Source organism: Sprattus sprattus, assembly GCF_963457725.1.
Source record: "Sprattus sprattus genome assembly, chromosome: 5".
NCBI lineage: Eukaryota > Metazoa > Chordata > Actinopteri > Clupeiformes > Clupeidae > Sprattus > Sprattus sprattus.
Genome location: NC_137924.1, coordinates 24,425,702 through 24,447,053, shown reverse-complemented (window position 1 = coordinate 24,447,053; position 21,352 = coordinate 24,425,702). Strand labels below are relative to the sequence as shown.

At 42.9% G+C, this 21,352-nt stretch overlaps 3 protein-coding genes across 4 annotated transcripts in view; all 3 read right to left on the bottom strand.

The window, feature by feature from the left end:
• Nucleotides 1-4,575, bottom strand: part of mgat4a (alpha-1,3-mannosyl-glycoprotein 4-beta-N-acetylglucosaminyltransferase A) — a 36,451-nt gene extending 31,876 nt beyond the window's left edge. For both annotated transcript variants that reach the window (XR_013968675.1, XM_080839893.1), the window contains exons 1-2: nucleotides 4,447-4,575; nucleotides 3,404-3,822 (exon numbers count right to left, since the gene is read on the bottom strand). Coding sequence is in view for 1 of the 2 variants with exons in the window: in XM_080839893.1 (XP_080696019.1) it covers nucleotides 3,404-3,497 (94 nt within the window). In the remaining variant the exon portion in view is untranslated. The remainder of the gene's footprint in view (nucleotides 1-3,403; nucleotides 3,823-4,446) is intronic.
• Nucleotides 4,576-5,493: 918 nt separating this feature from the next.
• On the bottom strand, nucleotides 5,494-8,337 carry creg2 (cellular repressor of E1A-stimulated genes 2). Its single transcript, XM_080839398.1, has 4 exons — nucleotides 7,838-8,337; nucleotides 7,237-7,406; nucleotides 6,848-6,961; nucleotides 5,494-6,248 (listed from the first exon to the last, which is right to left on the bottom strand). The coding sequence occupies exons 1-4, from the start codon at nucleotides 8,255-8,257 to the stop codon at nucleotides 6,107-6,109; spliced, it is 846 nt and encodes a 281-aa protein (XP_080695524.1). The 5' UTR covers nucleotides 8,258-8,337; the 3' UTR covers nucleotides 5,494-6,106.
• Nucleotides 8,338-9,430: 1,093 nt separating this feature from the next.
• On the bottom strand, nucleotides 9,431-12,933 carry caspa (caspase a). The gene is made up of 8 exons (XM_080840022.1): nucleotides 12,859-12,933; nucleotides 12,174-12,437; nucleotides 11,748-11,908; nucleotides 11,477-11,653; nucleotides 10,885-11,125; nucleotides 10,682-10,798; nucleotides 10,462-10,571; nucleotides 9,431-9,995 (listed from the first exon to the last, which is right to left on the bottom strand). Exons 1-8 carry the CDS (start codon nucleotides 12,863-12,865, stop codon nucleotides 9,903-9,905), a joined length of 1,170 nt encoding a protein of 389 aa, XP_080696148.1. The 5' UTR covers nucleotides 12,866-12,933; the 3' UTR covers nucleotides 9,431-9,902.
• Between the last annotated feature and the right edge of the window lie 8,419 nt (nucleotides 12,934-21,352).

The window sequence follows — 21,352 nt, the reverse complement described above, 5'->3', positions numbered from 1 at the left end:
GGAGCCACTCTACTGCCAGAGCAGGCATGGGTCGCTCACGCCATGCACGCAAAGTTCACTCCCCTCCCCTCTTCCTCTACTTAAATAAATGGGCTATTGATTTTCTCTCTTCCTCTCCTCCTCCTCCTCCTCCTCCTGGGGTGCACTCAGAGACCAAAGCACCCCTCTCGCTCTCTCTCTCACTCCCTCCCTCCCTCCCTCTCCCAGAGCGGTTGGCCTGCTCATGCCTCTCACTGGCTATTTTTGGCCCATTGTGCGGAGAGTGTGTGACTGAGTGTGTGTGTGTGAGGGAGAGAGAGAGAGAAGTGGGGGGGGGGGGGGGGGGGGGGGGGGGGGGGGGGCAGTGGTACTAAGAACAGCTTCAGTACAGACTGAGCTGTAAAGAGGAGAAACCCACAGTGGAAAGGGGAAAAGAAATTGGGGTGGGTGGTGGTGGTGGTGGTGAGATATTAATGCAACAACCTTTCAAAACCCTACCGTACTACCGGAAGACACTCAATATAATGATTGACCTGGATTTGAGGCAGCTCACCTGTATGCTGTATAAACAGGCGGAAATGCTCGTGAGCTGCTGCATCACAAAAGACAAGACAGTTGTTGTCTGGACTCAGCTCAAGATGCTGTCTTGTTAGGGCGCTGTGTACAAATGAGCCATCTCCCCTCTCACTGGCAACTGCAGCGGTATGCCAGTGAGTGTGAGGAAACAGCCTGCCAGGCACCTCTCCATAAGGAGCATTGTAGTGTTAAAGAGCTGATCAAACCACCTCAATGCTGTTGGCTCCTGATGTGACGAGCGGCCAGGTTTGTGTTGAACACGTCTGTTACCACACTGTGTGAGAGCTAGGTTGGCAGGGTGCACATCCTTCGGTTAGTGACACTATGATGCCTCGTGATGAGGTTTCTCTGTGGTAAGGGGGATCGAGTCCACACTAGAACAGAGCTTATAAGCAAAGCGCATCCCATCATGCTAGAACCTGCATAAAAGTTTCCTGGTTTGAGCAAAAGCCATGCAAAGAATTGACATTGGCCTGTGCATGCCTACCTCTGGGTCAGGTGGACACAACTTGGCCGGGGAGCTATTTTGGGCACATTAGATCAGGCTCTTATCTAAATTAATGGGGATAGCATTTTTCCCCAACAGCTAAAATAAGGCTTTCAAAAGACCTCACTTTAGACGTGTTGACTTGCCCACTGCGCATGCCTCAAATTTCGTTTCACTGCTATTGCTATTGCGGAAATAAACAGGACGTTCAGGTGGGGAGTAAAAACAGATATGCTGTTTCCAAAAACGTGATTGCCTGTTTATAATACAGGGCAGGACTTCCAGTAACAAATACACCGTACACCCCCCCCCCCCCCCCCCCCCCCAGTTCACCATTAATTTACCTACCAGTGATTGGTCTCCTCCCTTATAACCTCTCTGGAAGTAATTATGAAGGAAATTACTGTGACGCTGCTCTATTTAAAATGCCTTGTTTCCCAGGGCACCACTTGAGATCAGCTCAGAGAAAGATTCACTCTTCATGGTCAATGACGCTTTCAACCCGGGCGCTCCCCCCCTCCCCCCTCCCCCTGTGCCCTTATTGTCCAGTGCCACAAGATTACTCAATGGCTGTGGCACAGAGCAGCAACTGTCCTCAGCCACCACTCTAGCATCACACTCACAGAAGGGTGCACACAACCAAACACAGAGAGTGAGAGACAGAGAAAGAAATAGAAGAAAGTTAAATACCCTCTTCTAAAACTTGACTGTACAAAAAGACAAAAGATATAAAATATCCAACAAAACCCAGATGTGCAGAGTATTCACACAACAAAAACACATCATCTCTGTTTCATATCTGAACGTAAATTCACATCATACCAACAATACCCATCTTGTCACCACAACTCTCTCTGGAGGCCACTTTCAGGAATCCACCAATTCGTTAGAGACCCAGACAGCGCCAATGACAAAGAGAAATTGAGAGAGAGAGAGAGACAGAGAAAAACCCAACAAAGCTAGGTGGCCACAACAGATATGAATCAACATGTAATTAAGAGAGGAAGTCTGAAAGGCGAGCCAGTTAAGATTGACATGAGAACACTATGTGTGACTTGAATGTGTATGCTAAGGTTCCTCCTGGATGTGGCTGTTAGCACTGCTGCCGGCCCCCTGAGCTGAGACCAGAGCTCCAAGGCCATGGCTCCATTCAGCCAACGCCGCTGGCTGGCTGTCTCCCTAAGGGACCCCCGAGAGAGGGGGCGAGTGGACCAACAGCTCTGAATGCCCAGCTTTGTCTGTAAACGTCCTCAGCTTTGAAAAGGAAAAAAAAAATATCCAACCTGACCAATCACACACACCTCTGCTGCCAGCCCAGCCTCAACCTGAGACACGGTGGAGGTAGTTGGCTGACAGGCAGACAGAAGTGCTGTAGATTCACATATGAGAACTGCTTCAGAAAGGAGAGTTTGTGAAACGGTGCAGCTGTACATTCACAGCTTCTCCGCTGTGGTACTATTCAACTCAAGAGACATTAAAAGTAAGAGTGCCTACTCTTCTAAAGAATACCAGCTACAGTCCAGCAGTAGGGCTTCTTGGCTTCAACCATTAGTTAACAGACCCAAGTAACGTATGCTCCTCCAAGGTCTTAATAAGCGAATGGTTCGCATACATTGTTTAGCAGGTCGCACCCTAACCTACCCAAAGTCTACATGTATGTCTCCAGCACCAGCATTCAGTCTCTCACTCAACTGACCTCACAACAGGAAGCCCATTGGCATCTCCACCCATGTACATCAGGTGTGGTCTCAGACCTAGTTTAGAGTTTAGCTTGTTAATGTGGCTTTCTCTTCCCTTGCTTTGGGAGTCAGGGCACCTCTAGGTGAATCTGTAAAGATGTTAAGTCAGATCCCCCAAGGACATTTGTAACCTATATCACAGTCCTTGGATTACAGACTGATGCTCTTCACAAAATAAAGTTACTGTGCAGTAGACTAATAATCGGTTCATCTGGCACTTTACATTCTCTTGCTACTACTTACTTCCGATCCTTGAAGAGCAGAACTCAAAATAACCACTGGTGTGGGATGCGTAGAGATCAAGAAAGTGATGTGGTGGCAGCAGTAGTATAGATCAAGCAAGTGAGATGGCAGCAGTATCATCTGGTGATTTGCAACAATTTAAAAGACTACGGTAGAATAATAGAATTCCCCAAGACTAACAAACAGAAAAACATGTTCTAATGTACTGTTATTTCACGTGTAATTGTGGTGTAATGGGAGTCTGAGCTACACATTAGATACAGACAACTAGCCAGCATCTGCTGAGCATAGAGTAACTTCAACTCATATCAACTCTCCTTCCAAGACATAAAAACGAATATTAATCTTAGATGACTCATCGAACTAAACCAATGCTTACCTTTGCCATTATGCCACGCTGTATACCAAGATAGGCTAAGGAAAGACGTGAAGAAAATGATCACAGTGGCAACCGTTCCATTTCTGAGCCTCATCTCATTGCACCGATTTTACGCGGGTCTTGTTGGCCGTGATCACGTTTGCCTGGAGATCTTGTTAGGATGGTTCATTAGCCAGGCATCTGGCGACGGGCATACAAGGTGTCAGGGGTCTCCAGGTTTTGTTATGTCCAACTCGTTAGTTCTCCCCAGGACAGAAAAATGTTGTTCTTCTGCGGCTTATTAGTTGAGGACTGTACAAGTCAGTCACGAGGCTGGTCTATGTAAAGCATTTCACAGGTCTGTCGTGATAAGAGTATGTCCGCACAAGCACTATCTTACTCCGAGAGACATTCAAATCTTCAACATCCGCAGTCAACTTCTGTAAATCATTAACGGGAATGGGGAGGTGGAAAGAAAGGAAAGATTAAACAGGCGTAGGGTAAACTGGCTATTAATGTAGGCAATGTATCTATATGTAACATTCGGTACATAAGTAGCGTTGACGATCTAACGTGACTCGATACAGATAGGATGTTCGTGTGGTGGCTACACATCTAGCTTCATTGGGGTCCCTAGCTTATGAAGCGGAAGCTATTACAGGTCGTCTGACAGGGTAATGTTAAGGTTAGGTTAGTATACCTTTTAACGTTAATTTAACGGTGCTACAAACTTAGCCTGCTAGCCAGCCAGGATGTTCATCCGATGGCTCACTGCAGGGTAACGTAAGCGGTCTGTCTGTCTTTGGCAGATAATAGTAAACGCATAGCTGCAATCCACACCTAAAAGGATTAACGATACCTAGCTTGGCATTAACAACCATATTGGTACGCTACATAGAACTAATGAAACACCGTTATAGATAGCTAGCTAGCCAGCTAACTACCCACTGGGTATGAAACTGCGGCTTTCGCGTCAGTACCTGTCGCACAAGGGGAAACTAACGTTAGTGTTTACATATAAGAAACGGGGTTTTGAGATATTAAACAGAGTCATAAAATCTTACATAAGCATCTTGGACCTTTCTTCCGTTTCCACATTTCCGTCATTAAGAGTGAGTTCCATTTACAGAGTAATTACTTCTCTCCGTTTTCGCACACGTTGAGTGCTTGACACCACTGCCTGCTGCCACCCAAAACAGTTTTGGTTCTAGCGAGCTCTCAATCAACCTTCACGCTATCGCCGCCCAGAGGAGAACACTAGCCTATTGGCTACTGTTCATCTTTTGCGATATTTTTTGCTCAATTACGCAGTCCAGCTTCTTCCTCAAATTATAAGGAAAATAGGGAAATTAACCATATTGGAGCTATTGCCAATAAGGTGGCACAAACAAGTCATCTTTAAGTTTTATAGTTTAACTTATAATTACTAGATAAAGAACAATTGAGAAATATTTGCATCACATTCATACAGGTGACAAAGTTCAGTTATAAATATTTGTTCTCATAAATATGTTTCCCACAATGTTAATCTGGGATGCGCGTCGGGGTGTTGTTCGCCCCGTCGGGAATTGTTTTTGGAGAACGACCTCCGGACAATACATTATCCCTTACTTAAACCAACAGTCTAAGCCATATGTAAACAAATAGGCTACATTTAAAATACCTTCAAACAATCGAGTGGCCTACCAATAGTTGTTATGGGACCTGCTATTTCTACTGGGAGACATCATTGTTTTCCGTAGTGCCCTTGGACAACAAAAACGACTAAATTGACCTTTAAACGCATTTTAAAAGCGTGGAAGAGAACGTTAATAATGATATTGCGACATCTTGCGTCAGTTTGGAGTAACGGTTGGTTGAGGAGTGTAGCGCGAGACATTTATTACGGGGTAAACTGTCATCAGTTAAATGTTTGACCTCTGCAAACGCTAAGATGTTTGGTCTCTTGAACGTTTGCGGTATTACGCATTCCTGATTCAACCTTGTGATGAAACTGACATCCACATAAAAAGTTTGCTTCATCTCAGGGAGGTCCAGATTCAAGCAGATTTCTAAAACATTTGTTGGTGGTTTACCTGGTTTCAGTGACTAAAGACCACTGTAGAAAATGCTGTTTTTAATAATTTTATTTTTTCGAAAGATATAATTCAGCTCAGTGCAACAATTCCTTAAAACTCTTCAAGGCAAATTCAAATGTAATACATTCATTGTTGTTTTTATTTAGTGAAGCTCAACAAAAAGGAAAATCCCTGTCAAGACACAATTCTCACAAAAAATTACCTTCTGCAGTGCAAAAAGCATTAATGTTGAGGCTATGGAGGATGTCCACCCATGACCAGTCTTTGTACCATCCAACATGGACAATTAATGAGCCCATTAATTCATGGGATAACAGTTTGATCTAGAGCTGACCAATATTAAAGCGGAATAGGCAGAAATGGCCTGTGAACAAAACTATTAATGTAGTGGAAACAAGGTCTGTAATACTGATCATGTGAAATGTTGTAAGGTACTGAATGTTCAGCATAAGTGGCATTCATAATCATAACATCAATTTATCCCAGATATACATGATACCTTATACTGAATATGGTATATCAAACTGGTTTACACAAGAGGGGCAGTAATGTGAAGTCACCATTTCCATTTGACGGTCAAGCCCAGTAATGTGTGCTGGCATAGGCACTAGAGGCCATCAGAGTCTTTTTTTCACCATTGGTGGTCTCAGAATGGAGAGGCCTTAAAGTACTCGTCTAGTGGTATGAGTGATACTCCGCCCACCCAATCCTGCAGCCACACCTGCTCTATCACCAACTTCATGAAGAACCACTTGTGTCCCACTGGCCACTTCTTCATCACAGGATGCCTGAGCAGAACCGAGGAAGGTAAGAGAGAGATGCATTATGGCAGTGTGATCTTGTTTCAGTATGCAAATGTTCTGAAGTGCTTAGCTCACAGCATCACATGAAAAGGAGCCTTCAATTTGCTTTGCCATTATCTATATGGTTGACCAGAGTGTTTCCTCGTCTAGTATACCCAGGCTCATAGGTTATGCTTTGCAAACGGTGCAAACCCATGCCAGCGACGCGACGCGACGCGACGCGATGTGACCGAATTCCATCGCTTTGAGTGGGCATGGTGTAGCGTGTGGAAATAGCATACAGTCCTACAATTTTCAAACCGTCAAAGACGACACCAAACAATCTCATTGGCCGCTGCCGGGAAAAATCGCTCCTCATTTGCATAAGTTTCAAAATGTTCGAATTTTCATCGATCGCGTCGCTCAGATCGCTCATCTACGTCACAATGGACTGGCTCTTGTTGAAATGCATTGGGTTTAGAAATCGCGTCGCTCACAACGGTGGCATGGGTTTGCACCGTAAGACCTGCTATATATACTTTTTTGAGACACATACAGGGTTTCTTCTATACTCCTGTTAAACTTAAACACCTGCAGAAACACACCTTGAGAACATGGCCTCTCTGGCAAAGTCAAGCTCCTCTGGCCCCACCTCCACCATCCTGCCAGTCAGGGTGAGGCGAGCACACCTAGGATCCTCTGGGTCATACACCATCTCCCTAGAAACATATATCACCACATCAGTCTGCACATCACTACAACATAAATAAGGTCATTATTTATGTAATACAATGACAATAAGTTGAAAATGTTCATCACATCCATCTCTCCTAAATTAAAAGACAATTTAACTTGATACATAATGCAATCTGGTGTGTGTGGTAGGGTATTAGAGCAAATGTTGGATGTTGGATGTTTCAGCCTCACGTATATAGGCTGCTTCAGTCATCACTCACTGACACCCTTTTTGTCTTCCTTATTAATTCTCTCTCACCTGCAGAAGTCCCCCTCAGCCTCAGAGAAGGTGAGAGAGGCAAAGGGGAAGTTCCTTAGGTCTGCCACTGTGTTGTCCATTGGAGTCACATAGAAGTATAGCACCCCTGTGCTGTTGTCCAATGGCCCATCGCTGACTGAAAAGATGTTTCCAAATGGCAGACCTTTGATCTGTAAATGCAAACATAACTTTGCAACCTATACAAATACATTTCACCCAGGACCAAACATGCATTTTTGGGGCACAGAAAACAAATTGCATATATGTTACAGTGCAGTATGTAATATCTGAGACAAAACAGCCTCCTGAATTCTTCTAGGCAGAGGTGTTAAAATATTAAACATGCCTTACAGCTTACACTAAAATGCGTTCTATTTATATCTGACCAAATCCAAGCATCAACACAGTGTGTCGTCCCCATGGTCCTCCCATGCAATTTAAATGGCATAGTGACACGAGACAACTATCTTGAGTGGACCTAGAATTATGCAAAAGCATGTTGTGGAATTGCAAACTGAACGGAATAGGTTTCAGTAAGGCTTTCTCTCGTTTCCCTTTTAACGTATAAGAAATTACAAAACAGATTCTGCAAAAAGCTTACCTTCTCTTGTGTAGAGATGGTGGATAGGTGTCCCCAGTCACTGTAATGTGCTATATACCTAGCGGTCTTTGCTGTCTCCTCGTGCGGTGGTGGTGCTGGTGGTTTAGATGGGGGGTTCACCTCCTCCATTCTATATGAGAAAACACGGGCCGCCGACGAAACATGAGTGACATCTTTTTCGGCTTTTGGCTGGGGCTTTTCTGCTCTATCGCCATAAACGGTCGGTGGATAAGCCTGTTTCCAAATCCCAACATTATCCACTAATAGTGCTGGTGCGACCTCCTCGTCTGACGCCGTTCCAAGCTCCTCTTCAAGGATATCGTTCGTAACAGCCCACGAGACGGGATTCCTTATGGTGTAACTCTCACTACAAAGCAAAGTGGCAAGTAAGGCCAGCGCTGTTGTAAAAAAGTGCAACATTATGTTGCCACCTAAAGGCAAAATCGAAGTGATTTGGTGGATTTGTAGACAGCCAACTGTGGTTGAAATGTATGCGCGCCGTTACATCACCGACATCAGTGTTGTTGCAAAACATGCACAAACTGATCAGTGCCAATAAAGCAGCGACACCCTGTGGAGCGCCAAAGAATCGGTGAGTCGTCACCAAAATGTGTGTGTCATTGTAAAATACACCTATTCATTCATTCATTCATTCATTCATTCACAGAAGTCTGTAGGACATTTATTTTACCACTGCCTATGAAAATGACAATACCGACAGTGGATTCAAGTGATTAAATCATACCTACATGTGTGCATGTTCTTGCACATTCTTTTCTAACAATGGCCTGTATCAAGTATTGCTCTTTCTCATGGCAATACACAGGCTATTTAGTGAAGGTATTCAAAATTAAAAAAATAACCTTTAGTGGAAATATTTGAATGGATTAAAAAACATAGCATTTCTTGAATAGATCCCCTAACAGTTTACAAATCAATGTTATAATAATAATAATAATAATAATACATTTTATTTGTATTGCACTTTACATCATACAGATCTCAAAGTGCTACATATTCACATAAAAACAACAACAATGAACATAATTAGCAGAAAGCGTTTGAAAAAAGATAAGTTTTTAGGCCTTTTTTTAAAACGTCAGTAGACTGTGGGGCCCTGAGATGGTCAGGGAGGGCATTCCACAGCCTTGGGGCAGCAGAGGAGAAAGCCCGGTCACCCATGGTGCAGAGCTTAGTTCTGGTGGCTTGAAGGGTGTTTGCAGATGCAGAACGGAGGGAGCGTGAGGAGGTCTGGGGGGAGAGGAGTTCCCTGAGGTAGGGGGGAGCATGTTCGTATAGGCATTTGTGGGTGAGGAGGGAGACCTTGAACTCAATTCTGAGTGGGACTGGGAGCCAGTGAAGTGCTTTCAGGGTGGGGGTGATGTGGTCGTGTTTACGCACCCTCATCAGGATCCTGGCAGCGCTGTTCTGGATGTATGAGCAGGAAGAGTAGGTATATGGCTAAGTAAAGGCTTGTACTGAAAAACACACCGAATATACTGTATAGAGAAACTTCAGTAGGAAAACAGCATACTGAGAGCGTACAATTTATGTCATATCATAGCTTCAATTTTAATGTCATCTTTCCGTACCCAAATAGAATCACCCAACGCTTTTACAAAAACGTACCATATAATAATGTTCAAACCATCATATTACAAATATTTGTTGAAAATATATATTTTTTGTCCAAATATTTTTATAATGGGAGATAAACAACTTATTTCGTATTAAGCACACACCTTTATCCAAATCAACTATAGGCATCCTGCAGTGACTGGACATCAAATCAAGGTCAGCTGCATAGAAGACCGCAATGCTAACCACTGTACCACCAGCACCATAGTTAACTGACACATTTAAAAATTTGCTACATATTTAAAAAACAGAAATAATCATTTGTTGGTAATCTTGTGCTAGACACAGCATTACAAATACTAATCATCAAGTATGAAAATAAAGAGCAAATGGCCTATTGCAACTCCGATAATCCGTTACAAATTCTAAAAAAGGTATATAATTTTCCCTTAAAAAGTAGCAAAATGCCAGAGTACACTTTATTCGTTTATAGCCCTGGGAACAGGTAGAAGTGCCTTGAGAGGGTGGTCCTGTCTTTGCAAACCATTTGTCTTGGAAACTTCTCAAAGCGTCTCATAACCTATTGGAAGAAAAACACTGTTGTCAATACTTTAAGAAAAGCTACCCAAGGTTTATATGGTCAAGTGAAATTCCTAGGTCATCTACGATAACAAGAGAACAAGTTAACCTTCTGATCAAGATCTAAAAAGATCTGAAAATATATGAGAAACAGACACAGTTGTTCTATGAGAAGGGTCAGTGCCCCCATCAGGCTACTGGCAAGTTTCAAGAGGTCAAAAGATGATGGTGGTACTGATGGTCATGATTGGACACGCTTTTTACAGCCCTGCAGCTGCCACAGGTGGTGGATTATTTTCCTTTTGTTGTCAGAGCATTTCATTTATTCATTGCTATCAGGATGTGAAGAGGATTTCAAGAAATGTAACTAAATGCTTCTGAAATAAATTGTCTTCCCTGCCTTAAATGTCTTCTGCCTGGTATGCACTAAATAAGTAAATGATTGAAGTCTTATGCATTATAATTACCTTTGTGAACAATTCCTCTACGTGGTCCTTGTGAGCATGGGTGTTGAACTCTTCCACAAGGTACTGGACAAAAAAAGTGCCCTTCTCCACATGCCTGTAGGATTTTGTATCTGAGGAGAAGACATAACCTCAGTGTAATGTATATAGTGTGCTGCATGGATGCATTTGTTCATTAATGGACCCAAGAGACCAGAGTGAAACAGTGGAGTGATCCACTAACCAGGTGTGCAGGAAAGGAGGGAGATAAAGTCTTTCTCTTTATGTTCCATGTCATCACTTTCAATAGCAGCACTGTCATCCTGCATGCCATCCGACATCCAAACAGATCCATCCTCACCTGATACAGTAAACTGTGATTACATCTATCTGAAAATTACCCAAAATGACTATATAGAACACTCAAGAGTAAAGTCAGAAAACTACCTCCTCTGCAGGCCTGAATGAGAATGACCTTTGGTTTGTTACGTAATCCAGGACAACCTTTGGTGTTCAGGTGGTTGTACATCTTATCGATCGGGAAAACGTCAGGTTTGGGATTTAAGCTATCCCAGTGCACACCCAAGATGGCGTCCCTCTTCCCATGTGACATTATTACAACAAAGGTGCTGTCAGATTCAGCATGCTCCTTGCGTTTTGAAAAATCTTTGACGGCACTGTCCATCTCCTGCCGGGATAGACTTTGTTAGGGTGAAATATATTGTCTTGTGATCCTTAATAATCCACACCATTGGCAATACACACTTCTTTGTGGTGAAATAGAAGCAATCTCTTTGATAACAACAACATTTATGCTACTGGTCAATTTTGGTTCATCACAATTAACTTTGCCTTTTAGCCACGTCTTAAGGTTGACAATCTTAATGTACAAGAAATATATATATATTTTTTTACAATCGGGAACCCAGTGTAGATTCTGAACTGTGCAAGATCATCATCCATTAAGAGTGCATTCAGCCAAGTACCACAAGTCAGTACATTTTTTGGGACTATAGCAGACAAATTTCATCTCGCCTACCTCACCAGAGAGGTCCCTGTGTTTTACTACTTCATATCCCAGCTCCTTCAGCAGAAACTCCATTCTCTCCTCATCTTTCTCGGCCCCTCGTCTCAACATGCTCTCACGGTCAAACTTAACATTGTTAATGAGTAGTGCCAGACGCTTCCTTCCAGGCTTGTCCTGGGGCTTGTAGATCTAAGGGGGTGGCAAATCACAAGAAACTCACCATTTGCTATTTTTGTAAATTAGGTTACATTATAGAGGATTGCATTTATAAAACACACTTTACCCCGTTTCCCTCCTGAAGTTTCTGTGACTTGAACTGCTCTGAGCAGGTAAGAAGGACCTCTGATACAATCGACTCATCTTGGTTCTCAACTGAGACCTGTGGCATTGGTGTTGCCACCTGTGGCATTGGTGTTGCCTGCTGTGGCAATGGTGTTGGGGCAGCTGGAACATAATGCAGTTCGGTCTATAAGCAGGCAAGTGAGGCATTCTATTTTCAAAATGAGAAGCACAAAGCTGCGCACAGCTCCAGAAGCAGAGGGGCACTGCCATTGAAAATGTATTTCTTTCATCTCAATAAACTCAATGAGTAATAAAAGTTTGATAAAAGATTTATTCGTTTGAATACAACGAAGTTATGATTTAATTAACAGTTTCTATTTAAACACTTTGAGTCTATTGGTCTTTATACATCTGGAATGTTACTCACTGGCAAAACCCAGCTCATCGTAGAGATTTTCGTCTCTCTCCTTGATATACTCGATCATCTTTTGAGAAGATTTGTCCCCCTTTTTCCGAACCATGTCAATAAGACAGCGAGCCTTGTCCGTCCTCGCCTTGTGTTCTTCAAGAACCGATTCCATTTCCTCTTCATTCAGGACACGTCCTCCGTTGAGATCGTCCAGCAATTGCTTGAGTACGGCTGCAGATACTTTCTCCACAAACTTCGTGCGAACGTTGGTCAACTTCACAGCTATTTAATACAATTTTTTAAAAAGAACCAAGAATGGGTATTCATCTTAAAATCCATGTGAAGTCTACGTTGTTTTAGCGATCAATTGGAGACATTTTTAATGTACAGTGTACAGTAGTGTGGAGTTGTTCCATTCTGGTATGACTGAACAATACCGCCAAAATCTTGCAAAGCGAAAGTTATCTCGTTTTGAGTCAAAACTTATAATTGTTTCGTTTAAATGCATTCATAAATTAAGCACATCTGGTTCTACGGCATTTCAGCATAACAGCAAGGTTTTAACCCAAGGCAATTGTTTAAAGAAAGTGAAACAAAACTTTGCAAAATTCAGGGCATGAAAGACAAAGCGAGGCAGGAGATATATGTTTATAAGCCATATAGTTAGAAATCAAATATAAATCGTTTTAAATGTTAATCTTACCTGCCATTTTTTAAATATTCAGGTTTTTTTTAAAAGGTTTTTTACCCCGCAGAATTTACAGGTGTGGTAAACGAGATGATTCACAAAAGAAAGCACGTAAACAATTCTTCCTCTACTTGGCTTAACCCTGATTGGTTCGCTAGAGGTTGTGTCATGCCTAGTCCTTTACGTAATATGATAACCAGCTGCTGACAAATACATGAAAGCATTTCAGTATCGAAATGAAAATGAAAATGTAATTTGCAAAATGGCAATGTATTCCTCAGTTCAAATTTAAATTTCCCACTCATCCATGCCAGTTTGGGCTTTAAATGCATATTTAAATTAAATGTACATATACTACTATTGATATATCATGTACAGAGACATTATGATGCTTCATGAGTAGCTTTGTGGTCGAGGTATAGGTTTTGAGAATAGTCACTCAAAGGAGCTCTAAAGGAGTTGTCTGAGGCTGCTGGAAAAGCGAGCCAGTGGTTGTGCCTGAGGCACTCGCAACCTGAACTAGAACTGGGATATGTGAAATCTTGTCAGGGTCTATCTTGAGATGTATCTGTTGTTGTCCCTGGTAGTGGCTCGTGAGTATGGAGTGGGGTGGCTCTGAGACATCAGACACCACTGTTGAGCCTTCTGGGGGTGTCATGGGCCCAATTCAATGAAACACTGATGAAGGAAGGTGCCTGCTTCAGAAACCAGTGAAATGCAAATGAAGACAGCTTTATTGTTGTTGTTGTATCCTACTGCTCAGGTTCTATGGTTCCAATTCTACTTTGTGTCGGCCAGACGAGGTAACCAGAACCTTTGTTTGCAGACAAGCCCCAGACCAGCAGCCAGAGGTCTGAGTGGTTTAGCCAGAGAGATGGCCCAAAGACTAGCGAGCGCAATAGAATGCCTGCTAGGAACTCTGTTACACCAGCAAAGTCCAGAAAGGCTGGTGATGAAAGGACAGAGCGCAAAGTAGTGGGTTATTACTGTGGTTTATTACTGAGTGCCCAGCCAGGAAGCCAAAGAATTCTAGTCGCAGTTACATCCCAAGACCAGAGAGGGGCGCTAATGACATTATGGGGAGGCTGCAGACCCAATAATAGTTAATGGGAAGGCTGTCATGGCCTTAGTAGACACAGGGTGCACCCAGACTCTAGAGTAGCCCTACCTAGTGGAGAACCAAGACTTTGTGCAGGGCTGGTAGTTGAAAGTCTTGTGTGTGAATGGAGATGAGTATCCCACTGCAGAAGTCAAAGTCAAAGTCAAAGTGTGTTTATTATTGCATGTACCAAATTGCTTCAGCACAGCAAAATTCTTGGCGACTTGGTAACCATCATCATCTACGCAGTAGACGTCATACATATAACATATACCAAAAAAAAACATAAAACTCTATAAAACTATGACAATAAAACATATAACATGTAACATTAACATACAACAGTTTAGAGAACAACATATAACTCTGTAACACTATAACACTATGTCACTACAACAATATAGCATATAAAATATGACATTAACATTCAACAATTAGATTAGAAGGGCTAGCAGCAGTTTAAAGTGTGAAGTGAGGAATGTTGAAAATAAGTTAAAATGTTTATAAAATTGTGCAAATGTATCTCTAGGAAGTGAATAGTATGAGTTGGGGAGCAGGGAGTAAGTGAGGGTGGCGACTGCTCAGTGGGTCAGTGTTGCTTATTCAGAAGCCTTACAGCCTGGGGGAAAAAGCTGTTTGTGAGTCTGGTAGTCCGGTAGCGTCTACCAGACGGCAGCAATGAAAATGGGTGGCTGTTGTCCTTTAAAATCTTTTGTGCTTTCCTCAGGCATCTAGTGTTATAGATGCCTTGCACGGAGGGGAGATGGCTGCCGGAGATATGCTCCGCTGTCTTCACCACCCTCTGCAGGGCCTTGCAGTCGGCAGCGGAGCAGATACCATACCAGGCAGTAATGCAGCCTGAGAGGATGCTCTCAATGGTGCATCTGTAAAAGTTTGTCAGTGTTTTAGAAGACATACCAAACTTCTTGAGTCTCCTCAAGAAGTATAGCCGCTTCTGTGCAGTTTTGACTGCTGAGCCTGCCTGCATGGACCAGGTTAGGTCATCCTTGATGTGCACACTGAGGAATTTGAAGTTGGAGACTCTCTCCACTTCAGCTCCCTCGATGTGTATGGGGTCCTGACCCCCCCTCTGCAGCTTCCTGAAATCCACGATCATCTCCTTGGTTTTGCAGAAGTGGAGAGAAAGGTTGTTGACTTGGCACCATTCTGCCAAGCCCCTTACCTCATCTCTATAGGCGGTCTCATCGTTGTTAGAGATGAGACCCAGGATGGTAGTGTCGTCTGCAAACTTCAGAATGATGTTAGAACTGTGTGTTGCCACACAGTCCTGCGTGTACAGGGAGTACAGAAGGGGACTGAGTACGCAGCCCTTGGGGGCCCCGGTACTCAGGGTCAGTGGGGAGGAGGTGCGGTTGCCCATTCTCACCACCTGGGGTCTGCTCGTCAGGAAGTCCAGGATCCAGTTGCACAGGGGTGTTTTAAGACCCAGTCCCTGAGCTTCGGGACGAGCTTGGCAGGCACAAAAGTGTTGAATGCTGAGCTGTAATCCACAAACAGCATCCTCACATATGTGTTGCTCTTTTCCAGGTGGGAGAGGGTGGTATGTGTTGCTAGGGCAATGGCATCGTCTGTTGATTGGTTTGGACGGTATGCAAACTGAAAGGGGTCCAGGGTGTTGGGAAGGGTAGAGCAGATGTGGGTTCTGACCAGCCGCTCAAAGCACTTCATAATGGTGGATGTCAGTGCTACAGGGCGGTAGTCATTCAAGCAGGTTACTGATGTTTTCTTTGGTATGGGGATGATGGTGGCCTGCTTGAAGTCTATTTGGAAGTGGGGGGTCAGACTTTTCAAATGACTGTGAGGGTGGTTGGGACAAAACCATCCTGTGGTAGTACAAGATATTATGGTTCTGTCTGAATTAGTGCAAGCTAGTAGAGCAGTTAATGTAGTAATGGCGAGTACTTGGCCTGAGTGGCCAAGGTCAGAAAGACTCGAAGGCAGAGGAGGCAGGATAGGCTGATGGGCACTTTAGAAAGAGTAGTGAAACTACTGTTCATTCAGCCGGGGGAAGACTGGGAAGCATTGCCTGAAAACCTTAAGCAGCAGCAGACATAAGACCCTTACATTGCAGAAGGCCTTTGACAGGGACATGCATATAATTTACTTTTCACTTTCTTTTACACATACACTAATTCCATGCATTTTCCCCTCTAAACAAGTACATGCAATTGATAAACATAAAGCTGACCTATAACTATGGAAAATTGGTGAAGCAAAAAATGAAAAATCATGGTAAAACAACAGAAAACTCTTAAGTGCTCAAGGGATTCACATACTTTCAAGTGGCACTGTAGATGGTGTCTCCACTGGAGTTCCAATGACATTGGCTGGAGATGGGTATCTACTTCAAGATGGATATCTGTATCATCAACCAGATGAGGGCAGGACCGAGCAGCTGGTGGTGCCTAGCAGTTTAGGGCAAAGGTGTAAGCCATGGTGCATAATATCCCATGGGCAGGTCTCTTGAGCAGCACCAAGAGTTTTGAGAGAATTGCGGCCAGGTTTTGTTGGCCAGGACTATACAGGGATGTGCAGGAATACTGTAAAACTTGTGCTGAGTGTCAAATCACTAGTGGCAGGAACTTCTTTTTGGGAGACAGGTGAGAGGGCCATTGTATATGCTCAGGGAGACCTGGGAGGGGCCTGAAACACAGGAGGCCCATAGTATCCTGGCTCATGTCCTCAAAATGAGGGAAAAGACAGAGTTGGTGTGGGTAAACATGCCCAAACAAACAAGCCCAAACTCACCAGAAGGCCAAGGCTGCCAGGCAGCGTAATCTCAAACCAGCAATCCATGTCATATAGTGCGGTACCCACTATCAAGTCATGTCACATTTACTCTCTGTTTCAATATACAACCTCTGTGAATTCAGTCATACATACAGATACTCACAGTCTAACCCAGCACTACAGTCCTGCTGCTTGCCGCTGATAAACGGCATTTATTCCACGTCCCACGGGGAAGGGAGAAGGGATTTCTTCCCACTGAAATGGTTGGGTCCAATTTGGGCTGATTGGTCAAATTAAGCCCACTGGGCAGTATTATTTAAGGGTGCCTCCTTCCTTCAGGAGAGGTGGCAGAGAAGGAATAATTATACCAGATGTGAGGTGAAGTAAATACTGAGAATTCTGTTTGAGTACAGATTTATGTTTGTTTGTAATGTATGCTATGGGCCGTTGGAGAGATTCCCACAGCAAAATAAATCATACACCGTGGGGTTTTTCCATCTTCACCAGAAACTCCAGTCAGCCCACATCCCAAAACGTGTGGTGGCCGCCTCAAACCCTCACACTTCTTTTCAATCACGTTAGAACTGTGTCCACAATAGCCCACAGTGGCAATACATTATTTAATTTATTTCCATGTAGACTCTACATGTACATATAATGTATATTCAGCTGCCAGTATCATTTACATTTTTTACATCCTATCAGCCTCAGTGAGGACGGCAAAGTGTTCCCAACGCGTAGCAAAGCATCCTTGTCCAGGCATGAGCTCTCTTTGGGTGGTGTTCCCATTCATTATGTATAAAATCGGTCTTTTCACCCAGTGCTGTTTGCTTATTAAACCGTGTGTTCCCCGCCATCCACACCTTTCCCTAATTGAGTTATCACACCTGTAGATATACCCAATTCCCAGTGACGTGCCACACCCAGTGCAATACTCCCCCAGGTGGCTAAAATAAGTAATACTAAAATAAACCTAACCAAAAAGGTGGATAGGAATGGCTCCAACACATAATGCCAAATACATCCCTTATCATCCATTCACACCAAAAATACTGGCAGCTGAATACACATTATATATAAATATATTATACAATAACCCTATCAGTAGACCTATATAGATTAAGAACACAGAACATTATTAGCAGAAGATACCGTATAGTAGTAATATCTGCCCTTACCTGACCCTTTCACATTGCAGTAATATAGTATGCCCAGGGTTTCTGTTTAGTGCACATAAATGCATATGTAGGTCTACTTATAGGGTTATTGCCCATAAGTTCGCACCAAACTGTTCACAAAATTACTAGAAACTATTTTTTTTAATCACCAAATCCATAGGATTTATTAATTTAAACAAATACACACCAAAATCCCAGGGTGAGAGGCCGCAAGACCAGCAGTCCCCAAGGTAGAAGCCCCTTCTGCAGCAGGAATCTGTAGACTTTAACTGATGCTGAATCACCTGGCCAGGTGCATCTCATCCGGTAATCAGGTGAAGCACAACCTGGGCGGAGCTACAGAATGGGAAGGAAGTGATAAATAAAGAACACATGTGGCCACAACAAGTTATTTTACGTTATTTTGTAAGAGCTGGAAAATTATCAGTTCCCCTTTTTGAAGTTTTCCTGTATTACTGTCAGTATGAGAGGACGGACTACATTGAACAGATCTGTATCAGGTAGGGTGCTCTTCTGTATTAAACATTTTGATTGTTTTCCATGTTCAACCTACTAACTAGACAAAGAATATATCCTAATACACGTGGAGGTGTTACAATAAATATAATGTCATCAAATGTTCTCCAATTTGATCATTTCATGGGTGGATTAATTTAGCCTCGTAATCAAACTGTACCTGAAACACCTTGACAAAACTGGAGATTGTGCGACAGTGGAAAAAAGTCTTGATGTTTAAAAATGCAGTAACTTGTGTTGGTTCTTTTTCCCCTCTAATGATAGTTTACTTTCATCACTAGATCTTCATTCACAAGTATTTGAAATATGTTTTTACCACTCATGTTTGGATACATTTAAAGATGAAAATATAAAATGAATTGAAGGGGAGCAGAATACAAATATTTAAGTTGTAAAAAAAACCTCAATTGCATAAGAGGAAGTACTGTTCAGATTGTGCTTTCAGGTTGCTTTGGTGAGGAAATGGAAAAAACATGTGATGCATCATGATGGGCCAAGACAAATTTCAATGTCTCCCCCATGTCTCCCTTTATTTTCATTGTATAATTTTTCTTATGACAGGAAGAAAATATGTTTGGGATACTGGCTTCATCTGTTATTGGCTTCATGTTGCAAGGTTAGACCTACATGTTTACATTACAAGGTGTATTTTTCACTATAATACAATAGATTTACCTCAATCATTACCTTGTGTTCTGGTGTGGCAGTTCAAAAAGCCCCACGTGTTGACAGTAGAAAAGCTGTTGAGGGCGAACCATGTGCTTTCCTTGTATAGGTTGCCTTTGCACTGAATGGTCCATTAAGATGCCTGGAAACATCACTGCCGCCAGTGGGTCTTGTATTGTGATCCCCTGCACTTTCACATTACCTGCTAAGTACAACGCAGAGCTCAATACTTCAACAGTGTTGTGGTCAAGGGGGCCGATCGGTGGCCCAACAGTGCTTTCATCTAATAAGCAGCTGGCCAGTGACTTTGGGGGAGAGATTGTGGGAGACTTCAAGAGCAAGAACTGCACCACCGTCTTCACAAACCTCCCTCAGGGATTCAGTGAACCACTGTTGTTCAGAGTGGAGGGACTTAATGAGCTGAAGTACACATACAGCAAGGAGCTGTTCATCAGCTTTCAAAGAGGTCAGGTGTTTTCTTGTCATGAACTTGATTTATAGAGCTAACAAGTATTATAAATTGGGTCACAATGTCGATTATGTACCTCATCCTGAATTCTCAAGGATTGTCCATCTCTGTGTACACACATAGTGGCTCTGCCGTGGTTCATTTCATTTTGGAGACACAACAGGAAAGTTGATGTGTGAAGACTATTTCCAAGTATATTTAATCTATAATCTCAAGCATTATCTCTTGTAAAAAAAAAGCCACATTGTTTATCACAAGAGGCTTTACATCCATTAATGAATCGGTAATATACTGTATGCAAGCTGTATACTAATCATACAATTAATATGTTATTGGGTGTATGTCATAATAGGCTGGGTTTTATAATAAGCTGCTCCGCCCTGTTTTGGGTAGCCTCCAAACTTCTGGTGCTCCGCTGCTACACACACACACACACACACACACACACACTTCTGGTGCTCTGCTGCCCCCGCATTCCACAGCTTCTCCACACAGATCAGCCAGTTCTTGCAGTAATAGGCCTACGTCTGCAAAGCCAAACCAGACAGCCACACACAAGTGCACATTTACACAACTTAACAATTGTTTTTCCTCAAAACTGATATGACTGTTTTCATTTACCCTTCCCCCATCCAGGAAACCTACCTCCACCTGAGCTGAGCCTGAGCCCCCCAGGTGAGCTGAGAGCAGGGAAGATGCTGACTCTCACTTGCCGGGCCAGAGACCCCTGTCCATCTCTTCCGCCAGAAGTGAAGATTGATCCTGAGATGGGCAGCAGCCAGGAGTCTTTTCTGCAGGTACTCAGGCATTTTGGAGGACGCCTCAGTTATAATGTAATACCAACAGCTGACAACATTCTATGACCACTAAGAGTGTATAATCTAAATGTCGTATAAACAATGATGTGTTTTCCTCTTTGTAAACAACCACTTAAATGAAATCCAGCTGAAAATTATAATAATGTCTTTATGTGTATAATAATTGCCTTATCTTTATTGATGTTTTAAGGTGGATTCTGAGCAGGGGGTCAGGTTTGTGACTGCCACCCAGAGGTTCACGATGAAGCCCATTCACCATGGTCTTAACGTCACATGTCAAGCCATATACCCTCGAAGAGATGGGCGCAAAAGCTATGGAGGAGTAAAGAGCCTGTCCCTCAACATTCTGTGTAAGAGAGAGAAAATGGGGAATTGAGTTAGTGAATGACTGTAATTGAATGATTAAGTGAGTAAGTAAATGATTAAGTGTTTGAGTGAGTAAGAGAGGTAGCGTGAAAGAGTGTTTGAGGTCAAGACCAGCACACTCCAGTCATTCACATGAATGATTCTGGTCAAGGACTTGTTCAGGGCCAGATTAAGTCAAGCCAGTTCAACAGTTTATGAAACATTGTTTATTTTCATATTCTTCCCAGTGACAATGTGTTCCTTCACTCATTGTAAGACAGCATGGGAAACAGACCTTTAACTGAAACATTTTTAACAGTTTAATTTTTTTCTGAACAGAATGGACACCAAAATATTTGTTCTAAACCCTCATGCTTGATGAGGCTAGTTAGGCCATTAGACTCTGTTTTGACAAAGCATTTTGGGTTGTTGGTTTGACTTGGTAGGGTGGTCATTTATCTTATGCTCTGTTTCCGAGGTTACATGCCTCGTGATGTACCTTTTAGGCTGTATTGCCTTGTCACATGCCCTTGCCCCCACCCCTTTTTTATTTACGTTTTACCCCTTTTGGTTCACACAAAACCCTGCATGCGATCCTAAATGTACCATCAGTATAAGCACTCAGACCATTCAACTATAAGCTTTCCACTTTATGCAAAAGCAGCAG